The sequence below is a fragment of the Chiroxiphia lanceolata genome, chromosome 12, assembly GCF_009829145.1.
Source record: "Chiroxiphia lanceolata isolate bChiLan1 chromosome 12, bChiLan1.pri, whole genome shotgun sequence".
Lineage (NCBI taxonomy): Eukaryota > Metazoa > Chordata > Aves > Passeriformes > Pipridae > Chiroxiphia > Chiroxiphia lanceolata.
In genome coordinates this window covers 758,961-776,966 of record NC_045648.1, presented here as the reverse complement: position 1 = coordinate 776,966, position 18,006 = coordinate 758,961, and the positions used below count along the sequence as shown (strand labels likewise).

The 18,006-nt window shown below is 49.6% G+C and overlaps 2 protein-coding genes and 1 non-coding gene across 4 annotated transcripts in view; 1 reads left to right on the top strand and 2 right to left on the bottom strand.

The window, feature by feature from the left end:
* Positions 1 to 319: 319 nt before the first annotated feature.
* Positions 320 to 16,752, bottom strand: MORF4L1 (mortality factor 4 like 1). Of its 2 annotated transcripts, XM_032700559.1 has the most exons (14): positions 16,622 to 16,746; positions 14,654 to 14,700; positions 12,290 to 12,357; positions 10,550 to 10,615; positions 10,041 to 10,127; positions 9,807 to 9,887; positions 7,687 to 7,749; positions 5,533 to 5,558; positions 4,889 to 4,977; positions 4,686 to 4,787; positions 4,126 to 4,214; positions 2,858 to 3,030; positions 2,467 to 2,551; positions 320 to 969 (listed from the first exon to the last, which is right to left on the bottom strand). In XM_032700559.1, the coding sequence occupies exons 1-14, from the start codon at positions 16,659 to 16,661 to the stop codon at positions 885 to 887; spliced, it is 1,101 nt and encodes a 366-aa protein (XP_032556450.1). In that variant the 5' UTR covers positions 16,662 to 16,746; the 3' UTR covers positions 320 to 884. The 2 variants fall into 2 exon arrangements, with proteins under 2 accessions (XP_032556450.1, XP_032556449.1); XM_032700558.1 differs by lacking the exon at positions 10,550 to 10,615 and having other exon boundaries at positions 16,622 to 16,752.
* A 165-nt stretch (positions 16,753 to 16,917) lies between these two features.
* On the bottom strand, positions 16,918 to 16,990 carry TRNAK-CUU. Its single transcript has one exon. It is a non-coding gene; the product is annotated as a tRNA-Lys (tRNA).
* A 678-nt stretch (positions 16,991 to 17,668) lies between these two features.
* ADAMTS7 (ADAM metallopeptidase with thrombospondin type 1 motif 7) overlaps positions 17,669 to 18,006 on the top strand; it is a gene marked incomplete at its 5' end in the record, with an annotated part of 35,424 nt that continues 35,086 nt past the window's right edge. The window contains one exon of the mRNA XM_032700699.1: positions 17,669 to 17,732. Within this exon, the coding sequence (XP_032556590.1) occupies positions 17,669 to 17,732 (64 nt within the window). The remainder of the gene's footprint in view (positions 17,733 to 18,006) is intronic.

Genomic DNA, 18,006 nt, shown 5'->3' with positions numbered 1-18,006 from the left:
AGGCAGCTCCTGGGAAGGTGCAGCCCATGTCTGGGGACATGTGGGTGCAGGACCCTCCCATTTCTCAGTCCCCACAGGAAGGGCACGATCCCATCCACACCAGAACAGCCCTTGGATCCTCAGATACTGTGATTTCCTGCAGTAACATCTGTGATTAAAACCTGGTGTTTTGCCTGGAAATAGCAGCTACTCAGGCCAGAGCCAAGTCCTGCAACACCATTAATACACGTCCCCAAACCCCTCATTCCCTTGGCTCATCCCAGCCAGGACACTCACGGAGCAGGGACTTGATAGGAACGCAAAAATCAGAAACAACATCTGAAACTAAAAAAATTTATTTGCAGCTCTGTAAAACAGCTCCATGAAAGACCAACATTTCCAAACACTACGAGATGAGAACACGTTTTCCTACTGTTAGAATATAAAAAAAAGTCACAGTCCTTCAACTACCCCAAGAGAAGCAAACATTTATGGACCAAACATGGCACTTGTACCACCACCGAGTCAATGGGTCGAGTCAGACAGTCAATAGCACCAGCACAGGTGACACAGCCCCGGGGGTCTGTCAGACTATGGAATAAAGCAGGTTAGTGAGGCCAGGCCTCGTTCAGAGCAGCCCTACGAGCACGGAGTTCATACAGAGACACACCAAACACATTCCTTCACACCCCACCAACACAAACAGTGAGCCAGGAACAGCACAGAGCTCCCGGGAGCTCCGGGCGTCCACCTGGGACAGGAAATCTTCAGGACTTTACATGCCAGCTCCATTTCACACACACAACTTTGTTCACCTTATGTTTACAGGGCCTGTGCAAGAGCTGTGCAGTGGGGAGGTGAAGGACAGATGCAGAAGTGGACAGTTGCAGGGATCCAGGCTGGGATTACACCGCTTTCCGGTGGTACTCCGGAGGGGCCACTTCATAGTCACTGGCACTGAACAGTGCAGAGGAATTCTTTGCTAAATACCTACAGAAGTGATAAATAGATTAAATTACCTTCCTGCCCGAATTCTCCACCGTTCAGAACCGTGTGAGTCCTCAGGTGTTAGCCCAGAGCACACGATGGGATTTGAGCAGCACAAATCTCACACCAGCTGTGTCAGGTTAACTCCACATTTGACAGCTCAGGCCAAAAAATCAATTAAAACCCAAAATCAATTCCAAGCAAGCTGTCAAACTGCTCTGGCTCCAGGTGAGGTCAAGATTAATAAGATGAAACAGCTGACATTTGAGGTTCAAGCAGCTGCAGTACATCTACTACTGACCTACTCAAAAGGAGAGGGAACAGGACCCCAGGGAGTTCTGTCTGCACAAACAGGGAACCTCAGGGGCTGAATGAATGATGGCAAAACAAGGGATGGCCAAAGATAAACATTATGTGCCCCTCAAATCTCATCAAATGGATTCAGAGATTTCTGGTCACTGGCTTCACATTTCTGCCTTTACAGCCAAAGCTCTTCAGACCTGCTTTCACCTCAGACTGACCCAAAAGACCAGGATCTACTCAAGGCTCTCAGGCTATTCCAAGGCAGCTTTTCCCTGGCTTTCAGGCTGATCCATTCCAAGCCCTGCTGCAGAGCCATCCTGGATTTACTGAAGGTTTTCTTTCAACTTCCAATTGCTTATCCAATCACATAATCCTGGAATGGTTTGGGTTGGAAGGGACCTTAAAGCTCATCTCATTTCACATTAAAGCCTTTTATTATCATTCAGGATGGTGTTTTCTTCCCAGGTATCCCACAGCCACAGGGCTGCAGCACAAGCACACTAAAGCTCCAGTGACTGTCTGTCCCAGAAAAAACATCCATAAAGTTCATCAGTTTTTAAATATTTGCTCAATTGCTGTTGAGTAACTGTTGTGTAATTCAACAGCTTGCTGGAATTATCATCATCTGCTTTTTATAGCAACTAGAAATAAAAGTTGAAGCATTTATTTTGAAACAAGTAGCAGATTTGGGCAGTTTAGAAGTGCAGATTAACAGAATCCAGGAATGGTTTGTGTTGGAAGGGACCTTAAAGCTCATCCCATCCCACCCCTGCCCTGGGCAGGGACACCTTCCACCAGCCCAGGTGGCTCCAAGCCCCATCCAGCCTGGCCTTGGACACTTCCAGGGATCCAGAGGCAGCCACAGCTTCTCTGGGCAACCTGTGCCAGGGCCTGCCCACCCTCACAGCCAGGAATTCCTTCCCAGTGTCCCATCTAACCCTGCCCTCTGGCAGTGGGAAGCCATTCCCTCTTGTGCTGGCACTAGCAATAATCTCAGTGTAACAGGAGGGAATTAAAACCAGTCTTACTGTGCTCCTGTACAGCAGTCAGAGCTGCACTGGGATCCAACACTTCACTGGGAAGATCCCACTCACAGGCCCCAAATCATACAACAATTCACTGAAAACAGGCAGCAACACAACAGCCTGTGCTTCCTGAACTTTGCCTTTCTTGCTGCAAGACCTTCCCAGTACTTACTTTAAGAAGTCATGCAAATAGTTTAACAGCAAGGCCAGACTCTTCTCGTCCAGGGGCGTGTAGGCGAGCATGGCTCCGATCCGCACTGCTCCAAAGGAAGGAGCACTGGTTACTCACACAACAGCTTCCCAAGGGCTGCAGCACAGCCCACAACTTCACAGTAGCACAGAAAAGCAGCCCAGCAACCTACTCCAATATGCACAAGCTCAACGGGACTGTTAAAAGCCCATTTCCACCCCAAAGCCCCCAATGGCTCTGAGCATTTCGGATACGTGGAGTGAGGAAAGAGTGAACCCACGATCCAGAGCTGCCTGTCACGGACTCAAGAGGGGAAAAGAAGTATCTGAATCCTTCCAACTGCTCTTCCTCACCCTCCTGAGGTGGTACTCACCAAACAGCCTCAGGAGGTGTGGGGCACCATAGACCTGAGACATGGGAGCATCCGGGTGATCCGCCAGGATTTCGGCGTACTGGGGCCTCTCGAACTTGTAGAGCAGCTGAGTTCCCAGCATGACGTTGAAATACTCCTTAATTCCAGCCACCACCTCGTTGACAGCGTATTCCCTGGGGACAGAGCACACTGCCAGCCTTGCTCCAAGGATGGGATGGGCACAGGGGGAGCCCTGGCTTGGTGAGACCAGCAAAATCCTGAGGATCTTGGACAGGCCCTCAGATCTTCCAGGGAAATTTGTCTGGAGACCTTACAATGTACAGCCATGGGGAGTGGTGCATTTCCAGACCTCCCTTGAAAATGGGCTGTTCTGAACTCAGGATTCAGGCAAACCAAGAGCAGCCTTGTTTTTAGTCACCCACTCAGAGACATGAACTCTTGGAGCAGCCCTTCCAAAGGAACAGGCAGGATTTTAGGGACACTCACCAGCTCTTCTCTTTTCAAAGTTCATCCCAACTCACAGCACTTTAAAAGTACAATATTGAAGTAACTGGACTGAACTCCTGCTTAAAAAGAGGGACAGCCCCCAGTATTTCAGGCACCTGATCCCTTCTTCCCAGCCCTCTCCTGCCATATTCCTGCAGGCCTCCAAGTTCACCCTGCCTGGACAGGAATTGGTGACACTGAGCAGCCCAGCCCTCACTCCACCCTGCCAACACATTCAGAGCAGGCACCAGGACAATTACAAAGGAGGTTAAAACACCCTGACAAGTCAACAATCTGCCTCCTCCTGAATGGCAGAAAATAACTTCCCCTTTCTGTTCTCTCTCCCTTTCAAACAGGAAAGCTTCCTTCAGAATAAACACACCTTGTTTTGGTCAGGGCTGACTGCTGGGGTAATTATAAATGAGTAATTAGCTCTGCTCATCTGAATGTTTTACCAGTCCTCATGCACCTCCCTGTCCCTGTGCCTGGGAGGGAGCCCAGCAGCTCTGAGCTCACCTACCAGGCAGCTTTTCTGGGCTCTTTGTATCATCTTCCCTCAGGAGAAGGCTTGGGAAAAGGGGGAGAAGCAGAAATAATACTTAGAAAGCAGAACTGCAGTCTGGAATTACCCCCTCAAGATTTCTAAACTCCCCCATCACCTTGGTCTTGGAACAGGATGCTGGACACTGGGCTGGGCCTTGGTTCACAAGTTTACTTGATTTTTCCAAGTCCAACAACAACAGCAAAAGAAGTGTTTAAGGCTGGAAATGGCCACAACTCACTTGTTATCAGTATTTCCTCGGGATTTTTTGTAGTTTGCATAATCCTCTAAAATGGAGTCAACATTCTTCTTGGCAGGAAGGTAGAAGAGCTGCAAAGAAGTAAAACAGAACAAATACAAGTTGCCTAATTTTTGCAGACATTTATACCTGGAAGCTGAATTGAAACCAATGCACACAAGGGCATTTTCTAGACTGAAACCAGCAAGTTAAGGTGTTATGTGTTATTAAAGGAACACCCCCAACTGTTTTAATGGACATGCAAAACCCCAACCAACCTGAGCACCCTGGGCCATGGAAGGTGTCCCTGCCCATGGCAGGGAGTGGAATGAGATTGGCTTTCATGTCCCTTCCCACCCAAACCATCCCAGGATTCCAGGACTATATCCATGTTTCCATTTAACTCTTGTGCTGCTCAACAGCAACCTGATGATGAACTCCTGAATTAAATAAAGTCATGCCAAGAGTCACAGATACACAGCAAGGCACACACGTGCCCCCCCAGACTGGATCATGATTTTTACACCTCTGGGATGGCCCAAACTGTTCTCCTGCCCAGTCACCTGCTTCTGCCTGGTGATCAAGTCCCAGTCATCTACCAGCCATGGCTTCAGCTCTTCTGGGATCTTCACCTTCACTTCAACTCTGTTCATAAATGTTTCTTCCTGAGAAAAGCAAAGCCACACTCATCACTCCCAGGTGCTAATGGTGAGCACAGCCCCCTTCCTGTCTTACCCAGATCCTGGGAGGGGATGGCAACACTCACACTTTCCACCGTGGGATCTACTCGAGCCCTTTTCTTCCTCGGGGGCTGGGGAGTCTCACTGGTGCTGCTCCCCTCTCCAATGCCTGGAGCTGTGCAGAACAGACTTTATCAGTGAGAAACACCAGGGAAGATTTACCAGAAGGATTTAAGACTCGGATTTCTCTCAGATCACCTTTCTGTTTGGCTGGTTTCTGTGTGACATGTTACTTGTGTGCTGGCAGTCCCACGTTTGTGACACTTTAAACTGCACCAACACGTGCCTGAAGGTGGAGTTTCTGCACTAAAACCAAACCAATGTGTCACTGTCTGGAATAGTCTCTAGCACAATTTTTGGGCCCAGCAGCTCAGCTTTGCAGCTGTGTCCCACCTCCAGCTCAGTAAGAAAACATAAGTCTGACTTAGGAAGTTATTTCCACAGATCCAGGGAGATCTCACTTGGCTTTTAATCTGCAAGAGGTCAAAATCCTGACAGACTGAAACGAGTAGATCTTGTGCAAAGCAGAAGAGTGTGCACCCCTCTGGGCAGGGGGGACTGAGGAGTGCAGGAGGGACAGCACAAGGGAGCAGTAATTACAGATTTAAGGTCTTTCCAGCTAAGAATCCTTCACTAAGGGGATCCACTTATATACAAAATACATACTTACTTTTCTGCTTGTTCTTTTTTGTTTTCCTGCAAAAAGAACACAAATTATTGCAAATATGAAGAGAGTGGTACTTCAGGAAGCCAAAGCAGAAAGCCAGAACAATTGTCCACTAAGTTCAGTGCAGGGAGCAGATACTCAGGGGCCTGGGGAGTGTTTAGATAAAAACACATGAAAGAAATATCAGCTATGACTTCACAGTTATAATACTACAAGATTTTTCACGTAACAGGTTAGAATTCACCTTTTCTTTGGATGTTTTGTCCTTCCCAAGTGCTCCTGGAGAACTACACTAGATTTGTAGGTGTTCTAATTCTGTATTTCAAACAGAATATGGGACAAGGAAACAGAAGTGCTGGGAATTACCAGATAAATCTCAGTCAACTGAATCGATTTCCAGTAAAATATTGAAAACTCCCCCCAGTTTTACCACTACAGCAGCAGAGGGAAGTTTCAGTAGCACTTTGTTTGCTACCCATTTTCATAAAGTTTTAACTGGAGTACTACTAGTCACGTCTCAGTTTTCTCCCTGCTAACAGCAGGCCAGTTCAACTGCTCCAAAAGCAGTTTGTGTGGACAGAACTCATCACCAGTAAGAGATTATTTCCTTGCAAATTCACCATCACCTCAAGTGACTCATTTTCAGGCTCTGAGCTGGGTTTATCTGGGCCAGGAAAAAGGCAGAGTCCCCAGGAAGGGCTGAAGATAAGAAGAGTAAGGGTTGTTTGTGGGTTTGTTTTTAAACTTCAAGTCAAACAAGCACTAGGCTGAAACTGGGGGCAGAACAAAGCTCATCTCTCCAGAAAGAAGGAGCAATGGCCAAGTGAAGCCACTGATAGTGGACTGGTGTTTTGAAGAGAAAGGCTTTTCTTCCAAACCTAAAGTAAACAGGGAGCAACAGGGAGTTCTTCCCAGAATTAAAATCACAAGATAAAAATTATGTTAAGCATTAGAATTGAAGCAGAGTTTTAACCACTGGAACAGAGGGGCAATATAATATAAATAATGTAAAGTCCTTATCAAATATAAAGCTGAACAGCACCATGCAGGTGCCTCATGCTGCAGATAATCCTTTCCTGCAAGGACAAGTGGAATGCAAGTCCTGAAGGGACACAAGAGATTGAACCTACTTAGGATGGGTTAAACTCATCCTTTTGTGCCACTTCCCAACCACATGGGAACAGAAGCCCCAAACTTGCACTGCCTTCTCTTTCCACAGCCCAGCTGTGCATTCCCCTCTTTCCTCCCTTCACTGCCACTTTTCACTGAACTGGACAACAAAACTGAAAAGCACCATGGAAGCCTCAAAGAAGCTTCTGTGGAAAGAATTTTAATTAAAAGCCTGAACAGAGGTGGGAGGTGCTGAAGATCTCACAGTTCAAACTTAGAGGAGGAATGTGGTGGAGGGGATCACAGCAATGAAAGGTGAAGCCTGAAGAACTGAGCAATCTTTCCCCAAGACAGATGAAAAACACCAAAAAGCCCCAAAGCAGCAGACATTAAAATGACAGGAGTCATCCTCCTCCTTCCTCACCTCTTCAAAAAGAGAACAGGCTGCCACAAGATGATGGGGAGGCCAGAAGTCCAGAGGGTTCAGAAGTTACTGGATAAATATAAGATAGTCCCACACAGGGATATTAAACCATCACATGGACACAGCCTCCAGCTCTGAGGTCCCTCAGTCACAGAGGGCTGGAAGCACAGAGGTGTTTGGGGAGAGCATCTCTGGCCCTGACTCACTGGTTCCTTCTGGGCACACGTTACTGGTGGCCAGAGAGGAGGAGGGGAAGGAACCTCCAGCCCGAGCTGGTTCCAGAGCTGCCCCAGCCCTGCACAACTGGCAGGGTTTGGAGGGTGTTTGGCATTTGGAGGGCCTGGAGTACCTGGGAGAGCCACCAGCTGTGCCCAAGGGAGAGGGGATGCCCCGAGCCAGGCAGACAACACACCTTGGCACGTTCAGGTCAACAACAAGACTTGTATTAGCAGAAAAAACAGCTAATGCTGGTTTTAAATAAACCCATCACCAAACCAGTCCACTGCTGCCAAACCTACATGAGCCAGCTGAGGACTCTGAGAGTCTGTACAAGAAGTGTAGGGAAGCAAAGAGGTCTGGATTGCAGGACACAAGCCCTGGTGTGACAGTGCCCCCTGACTCACCGTGTGGAGATGGCAGGGGTCTCCAGACAGCAAACAGTGTGGGCTCCATCCCGGCGGAAAAACCTGCGGGTAAGGACACAGTGTCAGACCTGGTGCTCAGCCTTCAACTGGGTCTAAGCATTTCCTCTCCCTCAGCCTCCAAGAAGGGGAGAAAAATAGGGAGACTCTGTTGGAAGCAGCACCGAGGGAAGCACTGGATGTGGTTTTGGCCGGAGATGAGCAGCAAGCTCAGTGCAACAACATGGGACCTGTTCTGACCCACCTCCCCAGGCCAGGCTGCTGCTCCAACAACAGCTTCCCTCTCCCCCTTCACAACTCAAAATCCATCACCAAAGAATTAGTTTTTCCAATCAATGAAACAGAAGTTTCAGAGAACTACCTTATGTCTGCCTTGCTCTGCTGGAGACAGCCACAAGAGCTTAGGATAGTGGTGGCAGCAGAAAGCCAAGCCAGGCCCTTTCCAAAACTTGTTTCAACCAGGAATGAAGTCAGACCTGGTAATGTCTGTAAAGCTTTAGTTTCACAGGGGCTTAAACCAAAGTCATTTTTGCCACTGGGTCTCCCTTGGACACAACATCAGGTGTGAGTGAGAGGATTAGCCCATGTCTGACTTTAAGCCCAGGTTAACACTTAGTATTTACTCAGCCAGAAACAACTCCCCCCTGCTCTCAGCCTGAGCTGCCTGAGTGACTCAAGCTGGAACCTACTCTGCAGTTACTCTTGCCATGCTCTCTGTAGTGCAAACTACACACAACTGAGGCATCCCTGCCTCTGCCAGACTTACACCTGGGATTAACCCTCCTCCCACTGACTCACATGTGAGATGACTCCGGTGCGACAGCCCCTTAAGCAGCCAAATTAGTGATGGTCATAATTTAGACCTGGTTTAATTAGACTTTAATGACAATCATTATCAACTATCTACACAGAGAGGTGGGGTGGGCTTTTGTCACCCCCAGAAGCCGAGCAGTGCCTGGTCCCTGTCAGAGGTTGGTGCTGAGCTGACAGAGCACAACCTGGGCTGGTGCTGGAGCCCCTGGGAGCCCCCAGCAGAGCACAGGGAGCACCCCCAGCACTGGGGATCAGCCAGATCCACTGGCTCCCCATCCCAGAGACCAGGAGCCAATTACAGCCTGGGCTGGGCTTTGCTAATCCCAAAGTGAAACTGCTTCAGGATGCAGAGCAAACACCAACTAACTGACCCCAGTACTGCTGCCTTCTCAAACCAATGATTCACAGTTCATAACAAAGCTGCCCACAGATGACACATGAAATCTCAGGCTGCTGCCAAATCCACTTCTGAAGAACTGATGCCATTTCAGCAGCTTCCTCACGAACACCAGAATCATAAAGGGAGTCAGGAATTCAAAACATCGCATTAGCAATGACCATCTTCACAATTAAGGGAAACACTGCCCCAAACAGAGGAGTTTGGTGACAAATGAGCAAAGCAGCAGAGCTGCACTGACTGTGTGAGAATCTACCACAACACCTCTTCTGAAAACCAAAAGGATGGAGTGAAAAATCTGACAGTTACAGCCTCAAATTGATTTTTTCCAATAAATGTCTGAGCTTGCTTCTGGTCTCTTAAGATGCAAACTCATTTTTAATAGAGTATGGGTTTAGTTTTGTCAAAACCAGCCAAACAGACTCTTATAATGCAGTTTTGATAATTCTGCAGTGAGAAGGCATTGTAAGGATTTTATTCCCAAGTGCTTGCAGAGCCTGGAAGAAGTGGGAAATTCTATATGAAAACTGATTTCACTGAGATACACGAGACTTATGAGGAATCACCACTTTTTGAGGGTCAGGTCACCAACTCAAAGAGGAACAGAGTGCAAAAAATGCAGGGTGTGTTTACTCAGTACCCCCATTCAGTGATGAACTCTTCACCATCTAAAGGCAGTTTAATAAAATACTTCAACAAAGGCCTTTTTGACATCATGTAACACAGCTTTTGCATGGGCTGTGTCACAGGAAATGGAGTTTAACCTGCAGGCCCATTCTAAAAAAAATCCTACAGATCAGGAGTAAAACAGACAAGCAAAGGTTTGAGAACTGCTTGGGGTGGGGGGTTGGGGGTTGTTTTGTGTGGTTTTTTTAAATAAAAACCTTCTTACACTTCAACATTCTTCTGCTGCAGACCAGAAGTTTTCTTGCCTGGAGCAGCTCCTCTCATCTTCCCCTCTGCATATTGTTCCCTTTAAAAAGAGGAAATTCATAAATGAGACTTTAATGGAAAAGAAGCTTGCTTTATTTTTTTTAAAACTCATTAACTTCCCTTGATACGTAGTTGTTGGATCGAAGCTCTTAAAAATATTTACTGAGAAGGATTTTCTACCAAAATTACTCACTGATTGGCCTTTTGAAGTTCCTTTTGTTTCTGCAGGTTGGTATCCACGTATTTGAGCACTCTGCTTTCTGGAACCCATTCATCCCAGCTGCAAAAAAGCCAAAACACCAGATGATCACTCCAAAACTTCAAGAACAATTGCATTCTACACACAACAGTCAATTCAAAACTTCACAGAATTTGGGACTAAACTGCTTTTGTGTCAAGTCATGGACTGGCACAACTCAAGGTGTAAGTTACCAAACACATTCCCCACTGACTGAAGTGGAATGGTTTTTCTAGGGAAGTGTAACCCTCAGGCATTTTCAAAGAATTTCCCAAACTTGAAGACAGGCAATTCAGGAGGGAGAGGACTGACTTTAACTCAAAAGAAGCATCACAGGAAAAGAAAAATAATATTCCATGCTTACTAAATTATGGGACACCTGCAGCCATAATATATTAAGAAGCAAGTTTCCTTTATCTATTCCAACATTTTATAGGTTAACAAATTCAGCAATAAGATCTTACTGTAAGGAGAAGAGCTCTGATTTCTGTCTGTGAAGGAAACCAAGATGGAATGAATATTTGAAGAATCTGAACAATTTAAGAGAAGAGGTGTTGGGGAAATTGCCATTACGAGCAGCAATTCCACTCTGACAAAGAGTGGGTCATCTGAGCAATCAGTTTATTTCAAATAAAACACATTAAAAGTGGCCAAGATATTCTAAAGTTAAAGCTCTTTCTGTGGAGTTCTGTGCCATTTTCCAACAGCTGCCAGTGCTGGAGCGTGGAGTGGCCAAACCAACATTGCTCCAGGAGTACCAGGGCTTCAGAGTGTGAAGACAAGGCAAGCTCAGCATCCAAAAATTACAGAAAAACCACTCCAGCTGTAACCAAAGCTTATGTTTTTAGGCAGTGCTTTGGTAGCTACTTAATTCCCTCCCTCCTGCCTGTAGAGCTGCAGGAGATGTTCCCAGGTGCTGTGTAACCAGGGGACACATTACACTGCATGGGCAAGAAACCTTTTTGCGTCCTGACTGCTGACACTGGCAAAAAGCTTAGGAAGTCAAGCAATTAGCAAAGGCCCACAGCCAGAGAAGCCCAAGTGAAGGGCTCACAGTGCCCCAGCTCCCTGGCTCTTGCAGCAACGCCACTTTTAATGCTGTTAATTGGAAGCTTGAAGGCAAAGGAACTCAGCACAAGCAAGAAAAGCGGGATCGGGACACCAGTTCTGGCCCCTCCCTCGGGATGAACCAGGGGAGGAAGGACCAAATGTTTGCTGCCTCATTAACAGACAGCACTGGAGCTGATTGTGCTCCTGGAGCTGTGCACACTGAGCCAGCCCTGTCCCCTGGCAGGAGGGTGAGCAGCTGCAATTAAAAGTTACACGGAAAACACCAAGTTCTGCTTTGAGTCACATCAGTGAGATCAGGAGAGCTGTGACTGAGAGTCTTCAGCACTGAGATGAAACAAAACCAAAGCAAACAGGAAACTGCTCCCTGAGACTTCCAAGGCTGAGGAGCTGAAGGAATCACTTTTAATCACTAAGGAAAAACTCCAGTTTTCCTGAGTTCGAACTGAGTGGCAGAACATAATTCAAAAACAGGGAAAAAAGTGCATCAATACAACAGTCTCCTGGAAGTTTTCACCTTTAATGGCCTCATCATTTATTTCAGAGTCACCTTTCATTTTCAGCAACCCCTCAGCCAGAATCCTGCTGTTTCTGCAGGAGGGAAAAGGATCTCCAAGTTTGCTTTATCAAGGGAGGCTGGAACTGAAGCACAGGCTACACCTGCCCCGTGAAGGGCTAACCCAGCCAGCCCTCCCCTGCTGAACACAGCCCTCAGCAGGCTGTGCTTCCCCAAAATTTGCTGCCAAACGTGGTATAAAAGTCAAGCACAGGGTACTTGAGTGCAGTTTTGCTCCACCTCAGTAGGAGCTGCCTCTCCTACCAACACATAACAAGGAAGTTTTCACAACAGACATTTCTACCAGGGAGTAACTACAGTAAGTGTTTGCCACCCTGAACAAACAGAATGCTAAGGAGCATTCCCTTCACTCTCCTGACACCCCAGGCTCTGCAGGAGATGGTTAGTTTGGCAACGTTTTCTTTGTGTTACAATAAATCATCAGCTCAGGTATAAAATCATTTAGGTTGGTCCCAGAGAACCTCCTCACACCAGGGACACTGGCAGTGCTGGTCCACCAAACAAAGTATTCTCCTCTAAAGGAAAAAGGAACTGTGCTTTCATTTTGTGCAATACTTACTTTTTATTCCAACCACTGTAATGGATAAAGTATTTCACTTGCTTGTCCTTTATGGCAACCTTTACACACTGGAAGAGAGAGGAAAGGTCAGTCAGCCCCAAAGAGAACAAGGAGACTGGAATGAGTTTTGCTTTTTTAGCTTTCAGTTTAAACAAAGAGATTTCCGTGCAAGCACCTGGAATCCTGGCAGCTTTTCCACAGCAGACACTGCCCTCTAACCCACATTATTGCCTAGTGAGGGACTGGGGAGGACAAAGCAAAGCTCTCCAGAGGGATTCCTTCCTTCAGGAGCAGGACCAGAACCCCTGAGGATGCCCCAGGAATAGCCAAGGAGCTGCTTCCCTGATCCAGGTGAGTCAAAGCCATTCCCTGGAGCTCGTTCCCATCCACCCTCCCCTCACAGACAGGTCAGCTGCTGGAACACAGGAACATCCTAAGGTAAAATAAATAACAGGGATGTCCCCAGCCACAGAGAGAGCCTTGTGTTCAGAGAGAGCTGCAGTAAGGGCTTTTTCTGGGTTAAGAATGTAAACAGGAGGTAAATAAACACAGTTCTTTCCATCAGAAGACTGGCCTAGGGATACAGCTCAGGCAACCACAGCCACGTTAAAAACCCAGCCAGGGACAGGCCTCTTCCTGAAAAAACGGCCCAGAACAGAAAGTACAGAACCCCAGCTAGGTCAGTCCCTGAACTTCTTGGCTATACAAATTAAATCCACCAACTTCAGCACTTCACCCCCAGAGCCACAGTGGTGTTCTGGAGATGCTGAGACACAGGTGCCACTTGACAGTGACAGAACAAGGGTGCTGTAAAACAGGAACAATGACTCTCTGTAGCTCCAGCTTCTAGTTGCTTTTTAAGGATTTTTTTCCCCATTAAAGTAAGAACCACTCTCAGAAGTTATAATTGCTATTTCATTGCCATGCTGAATCACCCCTAAGTGTTATATAGTGTTCTGCTATACAACTCAAGAACACAGTGTGATGTACCCTTTTTAATTAAAAAAAACCTGCCAACAGAGAGGAACATCATATTCCAGTAACCATCTCCAAAATGCCACATATGGAACTTAAACTCAGGCTCACTAGACTTGCACCCAGGAGTAAGGTTATGCTGCTCCTGCTGGAGCCAGTCCTGCACCAGGGGCTCATTCTGACAGCCTGAAGTTAAACCCAGCCAAACACAGACTGTGCCTGTCTTTACTTGTCTTGAAGAACAAAAGGGCTGAGCACAAAGCAAAAGATGACTCAAGTATATTTCTGTACCAAAATATTTTCTTTGCTGGAGGTTAGAAGTGTTTTAAGTGACTCTCATTTAACTCTGCATTGTAGAGATGTACAAACAGTTCCCCTTTGCCACAACTCCTCACACTCCTCTAACACACACAAGTGCTTCCCTGACCATCCTGCTGTGGGACACCCCAGATGTGGTCAGGAACAAAACAACCCATGAATTGAGAGTCACTGAAGAAAAACAGATCAAAGGAACAGGAAAAAAGCAAAGGTTATTGTTAATTACTACTTACAAAGCACCTTTTAATATTAAATGCTTCTAAGTAAATAAAGAAAACATTTTACAATTAAAATTCAAGATTATTCTGCCAGGACAGGAACTCAGAAGGATCCACTCTTATACAAACAGCCAGTCAAAAGCTTTTTGCCCACTGGGAAATCCTTTCCAGCACCAGGCTGGCAGAGCCAGACCCTGCTTAAATCCCACTCTGGATAAAGAAGAGGGACACAGCATGGAGTGCTTCCCTGCCACCAGCCCTCTGAAGCTGCCCCATCACTTAACATCCACTGACACTAAATCCTAGTGGATTTAAATCCCTGTTTGAGGTGCCCCAGGAATTTCTTCAAGTCCTCTAACCCCAAGACCTACAGCAGCCCTTTTTTCCATTTCAGCAGGGAAATCCAGAGCTGCACCTCCAGCAAACCTGAGGCAGCAGGGTTACCCTCCACATCACAGATCTGCAATGCAGGTTCATGTGGTTAAAAAGCCAGAACTGGGAAGCAGAACTGGGAATGCCACTTCCTTTATGACTGTAACCCAGCAGCTCCAAGTCCTGCAGGTGCAAATGCTTCCCAGTGTTCTGGGAACACGGCTCTGTCGGATATTCCAACCTGTGAAACCACCCAGGCTTTGGGAGTTTATCAGAATAGCTGCAGCACCACTGGGTTTCCTGATTTTTTTCAATATTATAAAGCTCCAGGATTTAAAATTTCACACATCATCAGGTTTTCATTAATTTTCATTTCAGCCCTTGATCCCACCTAGTGAGGCACAGCAGGGAAACTGAAGCAATTCCTTATTTTCCTGGGGGGCAGTGAGAACCACCTGCACCAACGAGCTGCCACTCTTACCTTTGCTTCATAAAGGAGAGGTCCATGGAAACAAAGCACTCGCTCACCTGGAAGAAAGGTCCAGACAAACATCTTAGAACACCCCAGGGCCATCTCCATAACGTGTCAGCCAGGCCAGCTGCATACAAAGCAGGGCCAGGCCTGCCCAGAGTGGGGCACAACAGCTGGGACTTTGGCAGGGAACTGCCACCAAAACTCACATTTTTGCCCCCACATCAGGCACTCCCACACCCCACTGCAAGGCTGGCACACACAGCTCCCTCAAAGCCTCCAGTTCTGGCTGCAGACCCCAAAAACACACTGGCTCCATATAGCACAGTCCAAGTGCTCACACAGCAAACAGGGAAAACTGCCTGGCTCTGAGGGATCCTTTAGTCTGTGACACCACACTTTGGTCCCCACCGGGACATTAACTCTCCTGAGAGATTCCACCTCTGCACCTCAAGCTTCTGACACATGAAAGCCACTGTCACCTGTGCACCTTTCCCTGCAGGAAGAACAGCACCTGGTATTCCCAGTGCAGTGCAGTCAGGAAGAGACACACCCCCACACTTCCCCATCTGATGTGTGGGATGGAACAGTGCTGAGTCTGTGGAACAGCAACAAAAACTGTTCACTTTGGGGGTTTTATGTAGGATGAGACTGTTCTTCACCCTGTTTTTCTTCTCCTCAATGGCAAGGCCTTACTGTGTGGTTACACTGTGGGAATTTCCATGTACTTATCACAGGATACCTGAGCCCAGAGGTTTCCTTCTGGAAGCTGCAGTGCCTCACATTTTTTGGGGAGATGAGCTGCAACATGGGAGATGAGCTGCAGAACTATAAAATGTTTCTGTGTATCAAGAAAGCAAAAGATTTAGAAAGGTTCTCACAGAAGTGCCCATTTTGATACATGACATAGTCAGTACTTTTATTTAAAGAAAGCAAATGTCAGTATAATTAAGGCTGACAATCAGAGGTGACATTATTCCCCTCCTGTGTCACCGTGCTTACAAGTGCTGGTGGAAACACCCCTCTATTTCCATTGTTGCTCAATGTTTTCTAGGTGAAATGTCCACAGCTCCTGCAAAATACTTATTTTTAAAAATCGCCCAGACGTTTGGTGTTCTTTGTTTCCGTGATAACCTGGCAGGCTCTCGCTCCCTCACTGCAGCCTCTCCCGTGAGTCCCCACACTGCAGCGACACAGCCACACCTATCCCTGATCCCAAAGGCCGCCCCATCCCAGCGACACAGCCACACCTATCCCTGATCCCAAAGGCCGCCCCATCCCATCGCACCCTGCCCTGGCCAGGGACACCTCCCACTGTCCCAGGCTGCTCCAAGCCCTGTCCAACCCGGCCCTGGGCACTTCCAGGGATGGGGCAGCCACCTTCCTACGTTACTATTTTTATTTCTCTTATTTATATCGCCACCAACCACAATCATAAGCTAAAAATCCAAACATATGCGGAAAAAGCCTGGCAAGGAGCCCGATTCACGCTCGTTCCACCCAAACCCCGGTGCTTTGTGGCAAACATGGATTCCAGCACAGCCGCGATCCCGGCGCTGCCTCCACGGATCCCCTGCTCTGAGCTCCCTCTCGGGGAAAAATAAACCTCCCACGGGCGAGGAAACGACCCCCTGACAGCCCCGGGGACTGCAACAGTTTTAACGCCCAGGAGGGTCCAGGCCCTTCACCGGCACTGGAGCGAAAGGCGAGGAGCCGAAGGGCCCTCGGAATAACGGGGGGTGGGAAGGGCCCGCGCGGCACTGGGAGGAAAGAGCAGGCACAGGAGGAGACAAAGACTGCGGGAATTCGGCTTTCCCACGAATTCCCAAATCCTCAGGGCTGAGCAGCGAGGGATTAGAGCGAGATCACCCTCAAGGCACCAGCACTGGGTGCGAATCGCCGCAGCGGGCAGCGACCGGCGGCCGCCACCCCCCCGGGCCCCTCGCAGGGCCCCCCGCCCGCTCCCCTCGCACTCACCCTCCTGGAATTTGGGCTTGGGATCCTGCTTGGGCGCCATTTATAAGGGCCGGTCCCTGCTCCGCCCGCTCCCCGCGGGGCCTCAGCGCCCGCGCCGCATCCCGGCCCGGCCCCGCCGCGCAGCCGCGCCCCGGGCATGGCGGGACATGGAGTCCGGGCCATCCCCGCCCCCGGCGCTCGCCGTGCGGGGGCACAGCACAGCGCCGGGTGTGCAGTGGCGGCCGCCGGGGCCGTGAGCAGCGAGAAAAGGGGAAAAATAACGAAAAATAATAAGGAAGGAAGAGGAAAATTTTATGCGCCCAACGTGGGGCTCGAACCCACGACCCTGGGATTAAGAGTCCCATGCTCTACCGACTGAGCTAGCCGGGCGCTGTGGTCCTCGTGCGCCGCCCTCGCCACTCGACATAGCCCGCGCGCCCGGCGCTGCGGCCGCCAGGGGGCACGCGCGCCCCCTCGTTTGCATATTACGTCATCGCTTAATTAAATGTACATCTCCTTCTCAAGGCCGGCAGGGGCGGAGAAGGGGGAGACGCGGCCTTCCCGGGACAGCTGCAGGGTGTGGGGGCCACGAGCGGCACCAGGAGGGGTATTTAATGGCGCCAGGTTACCGCAGGTTTGCGCTCCCGGTTCGTTTTAGCCTGAGAGGAAATAAAGAGAGGCAGCGAGGGGTAGCACCGGCTGAGGGGGACAGGGCGGTGTCAGCCAAGCACTCTTTCCCATTTTCAACGAAAATTCGCCGAAATGTTTCCTTTTCCACCGTAATCCCCGCGGCGGAGCACGGAGCGCAACGGGAGCGCCGCCAGGGGGCGCCCGAGCGCCGCGCCGAGCCCGCTGCCCGCCCGGAGCCACGCCCCTGATGCGCGTAGCCCCGCCCCCATGCTCATAGTCACGCCCCTGTGTTCAGAGCCCCACCCCCGTGTCCAGAGCCCCGCCCCCGATGCTCATAGCCCCGCCCCCCCGCCCCTGCCGCCGGGAGCCCCCAGCGCCGCAGCCATGGCGGCCCCGGCCGGGCTCCTGCCCCTCCTGCCCCTGCTGCCCCTCCTGCCCCTCCTGCCCCTCCTGCCCGGCCTGGCGCTGGCCGCGGGCACGGCCGCAGGGACCGCGGGGACAGGTCCGCGCGGGGACCGCGGGCGGGGCGCGCGGGGTGTCCGCGGTGATGCTCGGGGATGGATGCGGGATGTCCACGGGACGCGGGGATGTCTGTGCGGATCCCCGCGGGATGTCCGTGCGCCGTGGGGATGTCCGCGGGGATGCGCGGGGCGCTCCGCGGGGCCGTAGCTGGGCACCCCGGTGCCCCCCGCCGCTGCAGCCCTTCCCCGGCGGGCTGGGCAGGATCGGACCCGGCTCCCCCCGGCACTCTCCGGTGCCCCTCGGCTCCCCCCGGC